The sequence below is a fragment of the Rhizopus microsporus genome, assembly GCF_002708625.1.
Source record: "Rhizopus microsporus ATCC 52813 unplaced genomic scaffold scaffold_8, whole genome shotgun sequence".
NCBI classification, from domain to species: domain Eukaryota; kingdom Fungi; phylum Mucoromycota; class Mucoromycetes; order Mucorales; family Rhizopodaceae; genus Rhizopus; species Rhizopus microsporus.
Window position 1 is genome coordinate 684,424 of NW_019671923.1, and position 13,265 is coordinate 697,688.

Here is a 13,265-nt window from a genome sequence, read left to right on the forward strand (position 1 = left end):
TACAAGATCTGGTGGTCACTAACTCGAACCAAACTTTAGCTTACTTTTAATTTTTTTTATATCTTAACATCCTTTCAAGTCAATCAAGACTTACTTTAGACGAAATTCCATTTATATCCCTACTGGTAAAACTCTTAAACCCAAAGATATACAAGGTACAATACAGACGAAAGAAAAAAAATACTTCCAAGGTAGCTGCGTATATTTATATGGAAAATATCTTTTACTTTCAAGTTAATATATTTAAATGTTCCTGCAGACAAGATTTTTCATCACTAAAAAAGCGCATGTTTTACCATAGGTCAGTCAAATGTTTGATACAAGTTGCTGTTTTTTATATAGAGAGCAAAGAAAGATGTAATGCTACTGTATTTACTATTGAAGCCAAGCTTAAAATGACTCCCACCACCAGTTCAAGTGTAATTTCGATATAATAATAGCTTTCCTCATCATGAACAAGACTTCATTTTAAAGAAAAATAATAGAGTATTAAATGCGATAAAAAGGTGCTATATACTTTTTGTTATTATTATCATTATTGCCTTTTATATTTCAAAAAAAAAAATAGAAAAAAATACATCTGCTGTAGTCAACAATAGAACTAGCACATCAAAGAATAAATCTACTAGTTAGACCCCCGGTTATGACCCCTTAGACAACATGGTGTTGTAAAGAATGTAGACAACAGCGTAGTTAGAATCATAGTCAACCACAAGTAAATTAACCAAGCATGTAAATACAAGCTATGCAGTAGATTTTCAAATCATTGACTATAAATATCCTTTCTACGGGAGCTTTATATTATCGAATAAAAGAGTCCTAAAAGTATCGATATGTCTTTTTGATAATATAAAACAACATCAAATATTATTTATTAGCACTCTAATTCGTATATATTTAAGAAAGCGATATGCAAACACCATGTGAATATATGGTAAAGTAAGCAGACTATTTTTTTTTGCTTTGAAAACATTCATGACTAAGTTTATAATTAAAAGCATTCATATTTTGTCGTATTTCTACGTATATATCGAAGAATATTACATCATTTAACGTAATATAATCAATATATATTTCGTACACAAGCCAGAGTCGTCTTTTTTATTCAATATTACCACAATACCTCACATTAAGCCCACAACGCTGATTCATGGCATCTGTAGTCTGTAATATTTGATAATGTGTTATATCTAAGGCAATTCATAAAATATTGATAGCATTTATTCTTGTATTTAAAGATAAATTTCTTTTTTGTCATGAATTCGTTCTTTATTCTGTTAATAAAAGGACTACAAAGAGGCTCACTCCATCTATTGGTACTTTCTATTTCCCGAGCTATAAAATACTCATTCGACAATATCACACATTTCTAGAATTATTGTACTTAATGCTATAGGAGCAATGAAATGACAATCAATGTAGAATTTCATGAATTATTGCTTTTTGATGCTATAAATAAATTTTAATGATACTAACAAATAACATGAATATTCAACTAAATTACACCTCTAAAGGTCATAAAGATAAAATTACCTCTTTGTTCCATTAGAAGAATATTAACACACATGCTACAGATTTAAATATTAGTTCTAGTTAAACGCCTTGCGTAGTTTTCTAGATATACATTTATTGCAAAAAATAAAAAATTCTTGGTTACGTCTATAAAGCCAATTGCCATACTGATAAAACATATTATCTTCATATTAAAGCAAACACGAGCAATCTAAAATAAAAGCAATTTTATATATATATAAATTAAAAATGCAGCATGATTAAATTCATTTTCAAGCATTATCTCAAAAAAATGATAATAGGGTTGTAATACTTTGCTGGAAATTATGTTTTGTCAGCAAGAGAAAATGCAATACGATAAAATGACTCCTGTAGTGTTTTAGCTGTTATGGTTGTGATAACAGACAGAAAGTACAATGGGACTCTTTATGTTTCTTTTATTTGGAAGAATAAAGATAAATGAGATAACTTGAGATAGATTTAGAATGTAAAAGACAAAAGACAGGGACAAACAAGTATTTGTGAGAATTCGTTTATTCCTGAGAAATAAGGTAATCCAAAATACAATGAAAAAGAGGGCTTTATTTATACTTTTTGATGTGGGTTAAATCAAGGTACGATTTGATTCGTTCTGCTACGGTAATGGTTAAAGCTACGGTGCCTGGCTTACGACAATGATCTGGATGATTACTAAATGACTCTAATTGATTATTCTTATTGTAAAGACTACGCGTCAGAATGGCGCTTATAAATCACTTTGTATTCCTTATTGACTACACACAGACTCTATCTTTACTCACTATGGAAATTATAATCTTCATTTTATAACAATGAATATATTAAAAACAACAGCTGCACTCGGTCAGTTTATGCTATTGTGCTTTTGTTATTGATGTGTAGACACCACTTATTGACCCTTATTCAGTGTAGAGTACGATACTCTTGCTTGTTTACAGTGTAAAATTGGGAAATTTTTAGAACTGTTGATGCTGTGAGTTTAAACTGTAAAGTCAAATTATACATGATCACCAGGCAGCTAGTAAATGAAATAAGCGTTTGAGTTGTATAGTTAGAAAATAAAACATTGAGGTATATTCATTATTAAAAGTGCATGGATTTTTACGCTTCCTAAAAAAAAGCTCTACTATAATATGCAAAAGTGATTTTTAAGACAATTTTAAATCCTCAGTCATAGTAGACTTTTAGATATAAAGCATCGAAATACGTAAATTAATAATAAAGCTAAATTGCTTGTCTTTGATGTATTTACTGGTATATGTGCAAAAGATTTTTCATTTTAAAGGTGTTTAATACGGAGACAAAAATGAACATGGTTTTTCATTACTATATACACCAAGTTTATTCTTAGGTTTTCAGAGAAAAAAGGTTGATAGTTTCCCAATTTTAAATTTCATCTTCTTCGTAATAATAATCATTTTCATTATCTCCATAATATTCTTCATCCTCCTCATTTTGTACTTCAAGGCTAATGATGCCATTGTATATGATATATGCAAGCATAAATGTTACACCTCCAGCAATTGACCATATACGTTTACGTTCAAAATCAATCTGTGCTTGACTTTTCTCTTTCTTTTCTTCATTGCTTCTCATGTATGATACAATGTCACTCTTGACGGAGCTAAAGAAGCCTAATGGGTTGCTTGTAAACGTCTTCCAAAGTGAAGGTACGTCTTCTGAAGGGTCAGATTCTATAGGCGCTTGACCTGATGGATGTAGCGCATCTCTAACTCTATCGCAATATTGTGACAATGTTGGATATTCGTTGACAAGAATGTATTGTAATCGTTTGTGGGGTAAATCAGGATATAAATGCAGCGCAAGATAACCAAACAAGATACAGTCCAGTGTTGTTAAGCTATAAAGAAAAATTCAATAAGAAAAAAGGTATTGCAACGGATAAAAATCATTTAATGCATACTTTTCTCCAAAAAAATATTTTTTATCGCCTAATTGAGCTTGCAAAGTGGTGTACGTGTCTCTAGCTAAGCGATACATCTTATTACGAACATTAGTTGAATTGTTTATAAACTATAGAGGACTTACATGGTGCCATCCTGACTTTAATAGTTCCTTCATTTCCTCTTTTTCGTTTTGAGGTAGTCCTACATCATCACTAATGATTTCAACCTTATGTCTAGATAGTCTAGCTTGTGCATTGTTTCTCAGCTGAATAGGTATGATGTAACGAGTGGGAAATGATAACAACTTTGCATAGGTAGGTCGAATTACTTTTATAAAGTTTGTTGAATCAGCGTACCAAGTGTACAACTATACAATAGTAGTTTAAACGTTTGATTTCCCTTTTGATATACAAAAGAAATTACCATCACATCATAGAGGTTGCTTTGAGCTAATGCAGAATAGCTATTGATTATTGTTTGGTTAATACGTTTGTATGATATTAAAAGAACAGAATATATTTTACGCGAGATAATCGGCTTTTTCTTCAGGTGAAAGATCAGCATTGGCATCTTTTTTATGTTTACTCAAATGAGTTAAAATACGATCAACACCTGCGACCCAAACAGATCCATCCTTCAATAATGGAAGTTCTCCTATAATGATGTTAGACATGTATATTGCATGTTGTGCTATTGATTACCTGTTGGACTCAGTTGTGGATCATTACATTTGACAATAGTGTACTCTTGTTTGATTAAGTTTAAGTATGATTGGACAACAATACATTTAGGATCAATCGAAGGTGTGTTCAAGGCAGGTCCCCAAACATAAAGCTGTAAAGAAGACATTTTGTTCTTAATTAAGCAAAAAAAGGAAAAAGCCTGAGGGCCAACCCTTGACTTTCACCTACAGTTTTTTAACTCAGTTTGCTGACGGCCTTTATTAATATAGTTAAAAAGACCTGCGCTTTCTTGTATATTGACCTATATGTTCTGCGCTGTCTAATGATGATGATAATAGTGTAAAAGATTATGCAAGATATAAAATACGTTTAATACTCTTCGTCACTTTCACCGTCTTGGTCAGGGTCAACGATCAATGTTGCACTTGGCCACAGTCCTTTGACGTTGGCAATATTTGTTGTTGGATCTGGTTGATATTCTGTCCTTGGAAAAGCAGAATGTATGGTAAATCTGTATTTATGAACATAGTTATCTGGTATTCTATTGATGGATGGTTCATGTGCGTATTCTTCCATGTACGGATAGGCTTCAACAAATTGATATAAGTCCTCTAGAGTGTCACTACCTTTAAATTTGTGAATGGCTCGACTTCCATCTGCCATTCTAAAGCTGATCTTGGTTACTTTTTCATTTTCAGGTGGATTTGTCATGTTTGTTGATATCTTTTGACACAGATAACGAATATATAATTCCCTGTTTCTTTGTTCCATCAATCGATTATGTTCACGCGCAATGGCTTCTTGGCGCTCTTGATGCATCCTCATCTCTCTCTCACGGTCTATCCTTAAACTTTCTGCATAGGCCTGTTCTTGTTCTTCTCTTAATCTTTGCTCTTGCTCCCTCTGTTCACGCTCAGAACGTAATCGGTTCATAGTCGACTCAGTTCGTGCCATCACGTTTTCGAATCTTCTTATGATAGATGTAGGGCTGGTTTGTCCCTCAATACGATCAATAACCGATAGTTTTAGATTTGATAGTGAAACAGAAGAGGAAGGTGAATGTAATCCAATGATAGCAATGAAGGGATAGGTTGTTGCTTCAAGGATGTTGCTAACTTGAAACGCTTCTGTATAGCGAATATTCCCGCCCCATACGATAATTTTATGATGTCGAAGGAAATCAAGTAATTCAGATGAGGTTAAGATAGATCTATGTGTTGTCTTTATTAGTATTAAAAGAAGAAGGCTTCTTGTATACTTACCGGCAGAAGGCATCATTATCGTCATGCTCCTCACTTATTAAGATAACCATCATGTATTTTGATTCCTTTTTAGATATATTAAGAGCCTGGGTATAGCTTCCTTCAAAAAAGCTTGGGTGTATGGTTCCATAAGTCGATTCAAAATATCTTAAGAATCTGTCTGCTTCTGAACGAGGATCATGACGTGGCTCATTTGTTGTAATAGGCTTGTGGAATAGGCGTGCTATAAATGCCTTAAGGCTTTACTGCAGTTAAAGCAAACGAGTATACTTACCGGTTATACTATATAGACTCCAAATAATTTTCCAAATCAAGTTAAACGGCCAAAAGAAGAAAGATAATAGTCCACTTTTTCGTCTTCTTTCTGTCATTGGCCTATTATGACCTAATAATGAAGATGAGGCTGATGTTGACTGATCGCCTCCTAAAGAATCTTTATAATATTTGCGATATTCATTCTGTATAGCCTCCTATAATGTAAGGTTAAATATAATACGTCCAATTATGTGCTTTGCCACCACTTTATGTCTTTCTTTTCCCCTTTCTTTCTCCCTCTTTCTCTCTCTCTTTGTTTTTTTTTTTTTTTTTCCTTTTTCTTTTAATCCTCTTACTTCTAAGTTCCAGTTATATTCTGTTAGTATACGTACAGCTTCTTCAATATCATGTGAATGAGTTATTGACTATTGAGCTCATCAGTTTGCGGTGGTTGAGTCTAATTCTGTAACTGACCTGGTATTGATTCAGTGTTCGCCTTTGCTGCTCATTCAGACCGTCTAAGGATTCCATTTCTTGTGTAAAGAAAAGCTACAGAGAATATATTCACTCTCCGATTTTGTAGTTTTGTTTGTTACACATACTTTTGTAATCTACACTACGTTCACAATTAGATTTCGTACTTAAGTCAAATTTGCGGTTTTCTTTTATACATTCACTTATTTCTCAATATTTTATGAAGTATCCATGTCATCTGAAAGCGTATTAACTAAAGAACACGGGTCATCTCAATCTCTCAAATAAAGAAAGTACTGGGGTATTTATTATCTTGGAAGAGCAGAGCATTCGTGATGACATCGCAAACATAGTCGATTTGGCAAAATCAACAGTACAGCGCACTGTTAATAGAATAAAGAAGACTGGATCGCCGCTACTAACAAAGCCAACATGTAGAGCCTATAAAATCAATGACAGATCACAGAGGCTGCTTACGAAGATAGTAGATCGCCCATTCGTAACATACGGCCGTCTGAGATTAGAGTTGCATAAAGTAGATGTAAAGGTCTGTAGACAAACTGTTATTAGCTTTTTGAAGAAGATGTAGCTCGGTTCTTATTTTTATGTATATAAGTCAGTATTGACAGAAGAGCACATGAGGAAAAGGCTGTGCTGAACCCATGAACATGTCCATAGAACGGATGAACAGTGATTCAGTGTTATTTGGAGCGATGAATCTCGGCTCAGCGTTACCGATAATGGCAATGGTGTCAAAGCCATCAGAAAGGCTGATGAACAATATAACTCTGAACATATTGTATCAATAAAGAAGTATGGTAAAATTGGAGTGATAATCTGTAGCTGCCTTCATGAAAAAGGTTTTGATCCTTTGGTTTTGATTGATGGTGCAGTTGATCACGATGACTATATGAATATTTTAGCCCAAAGCTTTCACCTTTAGTTCATGTAGCTCTGCCAGCAAGAGGGTGTAACTTCATATTCCAAGAGAATGGAGCTAGCTACTCCAACTGGCGATTATGTATGATGGTGGAAGGAAAAACACTAGATTAGGAGCTTTGAATACTATCCCTCATAAAGACTTCATTTGAACCCCATCGAGTATGTTTAGAATACTCTTGAAAAGAAAATATCTTTATCTACAGTGTGGGTCAATTAAAGGTGTCCCTGTAAGGAGAGCAAACAAGGTAGACGGTAGGTTTGCTGGTGATTTAGCTGGAAGCATGAGGAGAAGATGTGAAGCAGTTATCGAGGCCAAAGGAAGGCTAACTAAATATCGACACTTTCTTTATTTTTATATGACCTTAAAAATAAACACTTCATAATTTGATACACCAATCAGTTAATCTATAGTTTACAATTTAGTCTACATGGTGCTGATAATTGCAGACAACAAATCCTTAGTACCTAAGCTGATAAATTGGCACTTGTAGTAAAAACAAGTCTTTTTGATCTGTCCCTCATGTTTGTAAACGTTGTTTTAATAAAAAGAACAAGTACGCATACAGGTGATCTGTTCAATGAAGTGAGTATGTTTTCTAGTTTAATTGAGTTGTAATAAGGAACTGGTTCTATCGAATGAATACGCTTTTGACAACATGTGTTCTAGAACTGTTGTCAAATATAAATGGTTAATTGTGGTCCAAGATAACAATAACTGTAAAAAAATAGTTGTCATTTGGATATGTTGTGTAAATCATTGAATGTATTTCCCTTTCTTTAACTTTTTCTCTTCTTTTGTTTGACTTGTAGTCTTGCGTATACGCTATGCCCTCTCTTACAGCGATACATGATCTCAAAGAGAAATACAGATTAAAACGACTGAAGGTAAAGAATGGCTTGTTTTTACTTTATGCACAATATATACTTTATCTCACATAACATCTTTGTTTTAAACCTGATAGCAGATATTGAAAAATGTGAGAGTTGTGGCCAGTTTGGACACAAGAGCAAAGGCAGCTATAAATGCTCGCTCTACGTAAACAGTAAGTATGCATATGCGCATTTCAAAAGATTTCAATGTAACATTATTCAAAATGATATAGAGAAAAGAAAAGTTGGCTCAAAAGATGATGTCGGAACAAAGGTAGAGAAAAGAAAGGGAAAAAAACAGCGTCTTGAAGAGGTCAGTAGCAGTAAAAGTAATGATCAACTTCAAATATGCAAATCATGCGGCCAAATGGGCCATAAAAGTGCAAGGCCCAAAGAATGTAGTAACTACAAGGAAGCACTAGATAAAGCGCTGAAAATGAACTTGGGAACAATTATGAGCGCTTTACATGCAAGGTCTACCTTGAAGCTGTTATAAGGCCAGAGTACAAGGAATCATTTACGGAGAAAATCATCATATTAAGTGCATTCATTAGAAACGTCTTTTTTCGGGCACAACTGTTTGTCAATGTATATATTGTTAATAACAAGGATTCCATTGATTTGGCTGTTATAACGCAACAAAGCTTTTGGTATGCTATATCGCAACTCATCATGGGCCAAAAGGTTACAAACAAGTCTTATATTTCCAGCAATGTTGCACTTGGTTTCGAGGATATTAAAGCAGAGCACCCGTCGGTCATGTTTCCCCTTAAATACAATCATATAAAGAGTTACAGTGATGCTTTGTCTGTTGCTTGTGTTGTTCTTGTTACTGCTATTTGAACTACATTGTAGAAAACTTTCAAAGAAAAGTCTTATATTACTCGACTGTCAGACTTGCTATCAATTATCCAGTAAGTTTTTAGTTATATATTTATATACTTAGATGCGACATCGATGTTCATTGCGTATATAATTAGGATAAACCCAAAGGACTTCTGTACAAGTTGGCTGACGATTTTTGTTGGCAAATTTTGACAAGTGGAGAATCAAGTGACCTATCCAGTAACTTGACCTTGTTTCAGTCCAGAATATAGTACAAATAATTTCTATAATTAATGGATTACAGGCTAGGCTTCCATACCGCCTATTGTCAAGAGCCTTGCCGCTTCTCCAGAAAAATTTGTGCCTACTTTGGCTGTTATGAAACCTGAACTTGAAAAGCTTTGTATCGAGCACAAAGACGATAAAGCAAAAATACCTGGACGCTTTTCTTTAATGCCCACACTGCCTATGCATTGGCGATATATTTCTATAAATGCAAAGGCGTTACAAGCAATTGCAAAACACAAGAGCGATGGCACTTACGAAGGCAACGCAAACTTGTTTTATTCGATTTTTAACTTCAAAAGGTTTGACTACGAAAGCATGGACGAAGTCCTTGCAAGTGAAAATAAATTTACCTGCTGTATTCAAACAGATGGCTTTGGTGAATGCCTTGCTTTTGTAAGAAAGACAAAAGAAGAAAAAGCGACAGCACAACTGGGTTTGGAAGGCTTTTCTGACCAAGAAGTAAAAGAGTGTTTTTAGCTTTGTGCTTTAGATCCCGGAAGAACACATGTATTCACAGTGACCATACAGCATGAAGGGGGCAATTTAGAAACAAGAAGATGTAGCGAAAAAGAGAGGCGATGCTACAGTGGTGTAAAAAGAAAAGCTTGTCAAATAGAGAAGTTAAAACTAAGAACTGGCATAAAAACAATAGAGACAGGCTTCCCTTCGGCAAAAACTGTTGACATGGAAAAGACAAATGCATATGTTACATATGATCTAATCAATATACCTCGCTTATTTCGTTTTTACGATGAAAAGTCAGCACCATTTCGTTTCTACGATTACCAAGGCAGACAAAGGTCAAATGCAGAAATGGCCAATATATTGATTAACGGAGGAAAAAAATACAACAAAACAAAGCAGAGTCGAAAGCAGCGCAAAAAGAAAAGAAAGAAGCAAGAAAGCAGCCAAATGTAATTATGGCAATAGTGTTTAATGTTTAAAGGTTATTGACAGTGATATAATTAGGCCATCTACTGAAGAAAAGGAAAGAGTAGCTCGGAAAAGTAAGTTCCAATATTCCGATTCGATCCCTCTGGTTGTTTTTGGAGATGGTATGAAAAATAAAGACACTGTTGCTATCAGGGGTCATGTTAGCGGCGTCACAAAGATTCTGCAGAAGGAGCTCCTTCAGAGATCAAGGCAGTTCAAGAATATCCTTGTTGACATAAATAAATTCCGAACGTCGAAGGTATTCTTATGAAATCAGGCTGATAAAGTCAATCTTATTTACTGACAGTTTTGATCCATCAACTATTTAGGTCTGCAACAACTGTAAGCAGAGACGACTGGAGCAGAAGAAACTCTCGAATGAAAAAAAGTCCCATAGTATACCAGATTGCAAAAACTGTAATATGCTATGGAACAGAGATACAAATGCAAGTAAAAACATGCTCGATATCTTTTGGACCATTTGGAGAGGTGAAAGAAGACCTTCGGTTTTCAAAAGAGAAGTCGCCGTAGAGAACACGGTTCCCTTCAGCAGGATTTAGACATATATATGTAGGTATTTTAATGGTTTATATGACTGTATATAAAAGTAAGAGCATCCATAGTCGTAGAATAAACATATCAAATTTATGGTCATGAAACATTCAATTACTGTCAGATGCTCTATATTAGTACTGGATATGCTTTATAATCAACAGACTTTTGTATCGACTAGTGACTACTCTTTAATAAATCAAAAAAGTATGTTATTTTACAGCCTTTCTTAAGAGTAAAGCAGCATCAGGTGTCATCCTTTAAGATTTGCTTCAAATGCAAGAAATATAGGAAGGCGTCAGCCAGCCAAACTCAAGACAGGTCTGAGACTCAATGAACTTCATACTTAAGACGAATGCCGGAACAGTGTGACTTGCTTTATGTGTGTTGTCCTTAGGCTGAGGGAGCGAGAGTTCGAGAGAGGGGGGAGGAAGGGAGCAGATCACTATATAAGCAGCCAAATCATCCATCCTTCCTTTCTTTAAGCGTATCGTATCTCATAGGAGTTAAATCGTTACTTACGCAATAAAAAACAGGTAAGGGTGGTCAATGGATGATGGATGTATCGCATGTGCTAACGATAACCGTGATAGAAATGAAATATCTCGCTGCTTATCTTCTTCTTAACGCTGGTGGTAAGGCCAACCCTTCTGCTGACGAAGTCAAGTCTCTCTTGAGCTCTGTTGGTATTGACGCTGATGAGGAACGTGTTTCCTCTTTGATTTCTGCTCTTGCCGAAAAGAACATTGAAGAGGTAAGGTGATGTCATTCAATCTATAGTTACTAATTTTTATATGATGTGTGTATAGCTCATTGCTGAAGGCAAGGAGAAGATGTCCTCTGTTCCTACTGGTGGCGCTGTTGCTGCATCTGCTGGCGCTGCTGCTGGTGGTGCCGCTGAAGCTGCTCCTGCTGAAGAAAAGGAAGAAGAAAAGGAAGAGTCTGACGATGATATGGGTTTCGGTCTCTTTGATTAAGTTTAATGAAGAGTAGCTTTTTGTATATACTTTTTATAATAAAATGTATACTCTAAATTATTCAATCGAATACATCAGGAATAATAGACAGATAAAGAAAGGAATAGAGTAAAAAGGGAAGAGGGAGGGAGGAAAGGGGATTTATTACATATGAAGCGTCTAAATATTATTGTTCAATAACCATCTATCTCTTTGTAATCGAAAATGAGGCAATGACTGTTGTTGCTGCTGCTGTTGTGATTGCTCTGGAGACATAGTGTGCTGTAGTGTCATATGTTGAGGTGTTGCTGATGGCTGTAAACCAGATAACATCACTTGCTCATGTGGAGTAATGTTATGGCCATGTACTTGATGATAACGTAGACCATTAGCAGTTCTATAAGCCTTTTTACAGCCGGGTACTTGGCACTGGAATGGCTTTATGTTTGCACTATTGCCATCTCCATCTATACAACCATGACCGGAGGAACCTTTTGCTTCTCTTAGATGGTATTGAAGTCCATTTATATTTTTATATCTCTTTGTACAATTCGGTACCGCACAACGATATGGCTTTTCTGTTTGTTCCAAGTTGGAGTGTGAGTTTTTCATGTGGTAGAATAGTCCATTGGATGCGCTAAAGCTAGCAAAACATCCCGCCACACCACATCCATAAGGACCAATTTCTCCAAATATATCTGGTTGATTTGGTTGTGTATGTGTATGCTGTTGTTGTGGCGTTGTATATGCTGATGTGATCAATCTACTGCGATCACCAGCATCGTGATATTGCATCAGTATAGACGGGTCCTGTTGCCGCTGTTGTTGCTGCTGGTGCTGCTGTTGTTGTTGCAACAATAGCGATGGATTTGACGAAGATGTAGATATCAGTGTAGCATTGCTTGTAGACCTTTTAAAGCGCATTAATGTTTATCAATATATTCTTAACCTTATTTCTCTTTACCGAGCCAGTTCTTCATTCATGTTATTTGGCCATTTCCCATTTATTCTCTGTAAGCGTGGAGAAGGTTGAGACGCTGTATTGAGTGGTGGCAAAGTGGGTAATTGGTTTCCTCCTGGTAACGCCGGACTATGTGCAATTCTGCTAATATCAATAGTATTGTAATTCGTACCACCATTGCTATTAGCCGCATTAGACTGTGTTAAGCCGGTAACTATATCTTGCTGCATACAATAATGAATCGTTATTAGTCTTATATGATGGTCTATATAGATTCGCATCTTACAGTATTAAAATTGTTTGAATGTGGGTAATGTTGAGGTTGATGATTGTGGCCAGGTGACGAAGGTAGAGATGGTTTTAACTGATTATTAGTTGATTGTCTAATGACACTATTGTAATTATATGATTGATTCAATAACGGAGTTTTATCATTCTTATTGCTCAGAAGCTGAGGCGATCCAGTTCTTAATGCTGCAGAAGCAGTCATAGTCGTTGGATTAGTCGTTGGCATGCTTTGGTTTATTGATGTATGGGTATTATCATTAGTCATATGAGGCTGTGAAGGTAGATATGCACTAAAGTTTGGTAAGTTAACACGGGATTCAGTTGCTGTGGTAGAAGGGTAAGGTTGTGTTGATTGTTGGTTGAAGGCAGGATTGGTGTTTTGTGAATACTGAAATGATTGTGATGGTCGCTGAGGTTGCTGCTGCTGCTGCTGCTGCTGTGGTTGTTGTTGCTGTTGACTTTGTGAATGCTGACCATAGCCATAAAAAGGTTGATACTAAGTTAATTGTTTATTTCTTTTAAAGACTTGAGATCGCCTT

The 13,265-nt window shown here is 35.3% G+C and overlaps 5 protein-coding genes across 5 annotated transcripts; 2 read left to right on the top strand and 3 right to left on the bottom strand.

Moving 5' to 3' along the window:
* Positions 1 to 2,881: 2,881 nt before the first annotated feature.
* RHIMIDRAFT_135373 (uncharacterized protein) lies at positions 2,882 to 4,342 on the bottom strand. Its single transcript, XM_023605598.1, has 6 exons — positions 4,139 to 4,342; positions 3,962 to 4,091; positions 3,861 to 3,900; positions 3,580 to 3,804; positions 3,455 to 3,531; positions 2,882 to 3,391 (listed from the first exon to the last, which is right to left on the bottom strand). The coding sequence occupies exons 1-6, from the start codon at positions 4,284 to 4,286 to the stop codon at positions 2,917 to 2,919; spliced, it is 1,095 nt and encodes a 364-aa protein (XP_023466368.1). The 5' UTR covers positions 4,287 to 4,342; the 3' UTR covers positions 2,882 to 2,916.
* A 147-nt stretch (positions 4,343 to 4,489) lies between these two features.
* On the bottom strand, positions 4,490 to 6,168 carry RHIMIDRAFT_237578 (UBX-domain-containing protein; the record flags this gene model as incomplete). Its single annotated transcript, XM_023608782.1, has 5 exons — positions 4,490 to 5,330; positions 5,383 to 5,605; positions 5,657 to 5,852; positions 5,994 to 6,062; positions 6,112 to 6,168. 5 exons carry the CDS (start codon positions 6,166 to 6,168, stop codon positions 4,490 to 4,492), a joined length of 1,386 nt encoding a protein of 461 aa, XP_023466369.1.
* Positions 6,169 to 7,945: 1,777 nt separating this feature from the next.
* RHIMIDRAFT_251598 (uncharacterized protein) lies at positions 7,946 to 9,513 on the top strand (the record flags this gene model as incomplete). Its single annotated transcript, XM_023610862.1, has 6 exons — positions 7,946 to 8,096; positions 8,157 to 8,397; positions 8,421 to 8,679; positions 8,779 to 8,837; positions 8,870 to 8,891; positions 9,058 to 9,513. The coding sequence occupies 6 exons, from the start codon at positions 7,946 to 7,948 to the stop codon at positions 9,511 to 9,513; spliced, it is 1,188 nt and encodes a 395-aa protein (XP_023466370.1).
* A 1,618-nt stretch (positions 9,514 to 11,131) lies between these two features.
* RHIMIDRAFT_189610 (ribosomal protein 60S) lies at positions 11,132 to 11,498 on the top strand (the record flags this gene model as incomplete). Its single annotated transcript, XM_023605908.1, has 2 exons — positions 11,132 to 11,275; positions 11,331 to 11,498. Coding segments are annotated over 2 exons (312 nt in total), but the record flags the coding sequence as incomplete, so codon positions are not given.
* Positions 11,499 to 11,604: 106 nt separating this feature from the next.
* Positions 11,605 to 13,234, bottom strand: RHIMIDRAFT_135412 (uncharacterized protein). Its single transcript, XM_023605599.1, has 3 exons — positions 12,725 to 13,234; positions 12,442 to 12,662; positions 11,605 to 12,387 (listed from the first exon to the last, which is right to left on the bottom strand). The coding sequence occupies exons 1-3, from the start codon at positions 12,989 to 12,991 to the stop codon at positions 11,658 to 11,660; spliced, it is 1,218 nt and encodes a 405-aa protein (XP_023466372.1). The 5' UTR covers positions 12,992 to 13,234; the 3' UTR covers positions 11,605 to 11,657.
* Positions 13,235 to 13,265: the final 31 nt, after the last annotated feature.

Excerpts from the sequence above, each read along its gene's own strand:
- RHIMIDRAFT_135412 (XM_023605599.1), bottom strand. The coding sequence starts at position 12,991 with ATGACTAATGATAATACCCATACATCAATAAACCAAAGCATGCCAACG. Across the intron at positions 12,663-12,724 it reads ATTCAAACAATTTTAATACT|CAAGATATAGTTACCGGCTT; the intron begins GTAAGATGCGAA and ends TATTGTATGCAG. Across the intron at positions 12,388-12,441 it reads ATGAATGAAGAACTGGCTCG|GTCTACAAGCAATGCTACAC; the intron begins GTAAAGAGAAAT and ends GCGCTTTAAAAG.
- RHIMIDRAFT_135373 (XM_023605598.1), bottom strand. The coding sequence starts at position 4,286 with ATGTCTTCTTTACAGCTTTATGTTTGGGGACCTGCCTTGAACACACCT. Across the intron at positions 3,901-3,961 it reads GAAAAAGCCGATTATCTCGC|CTATTCTGCATTAGCTCAAA; the intron begins GTAAAATATATT and ends AATAATCAATAG. Across the intron at positions 3,532-3,579 it reads TAAAGTCAGGATGGCACCAT|ATGTATCGCTTAGCTAGAGA; the intron begins GTAAGTCCTCTA and ends GTTCGTAATAAG.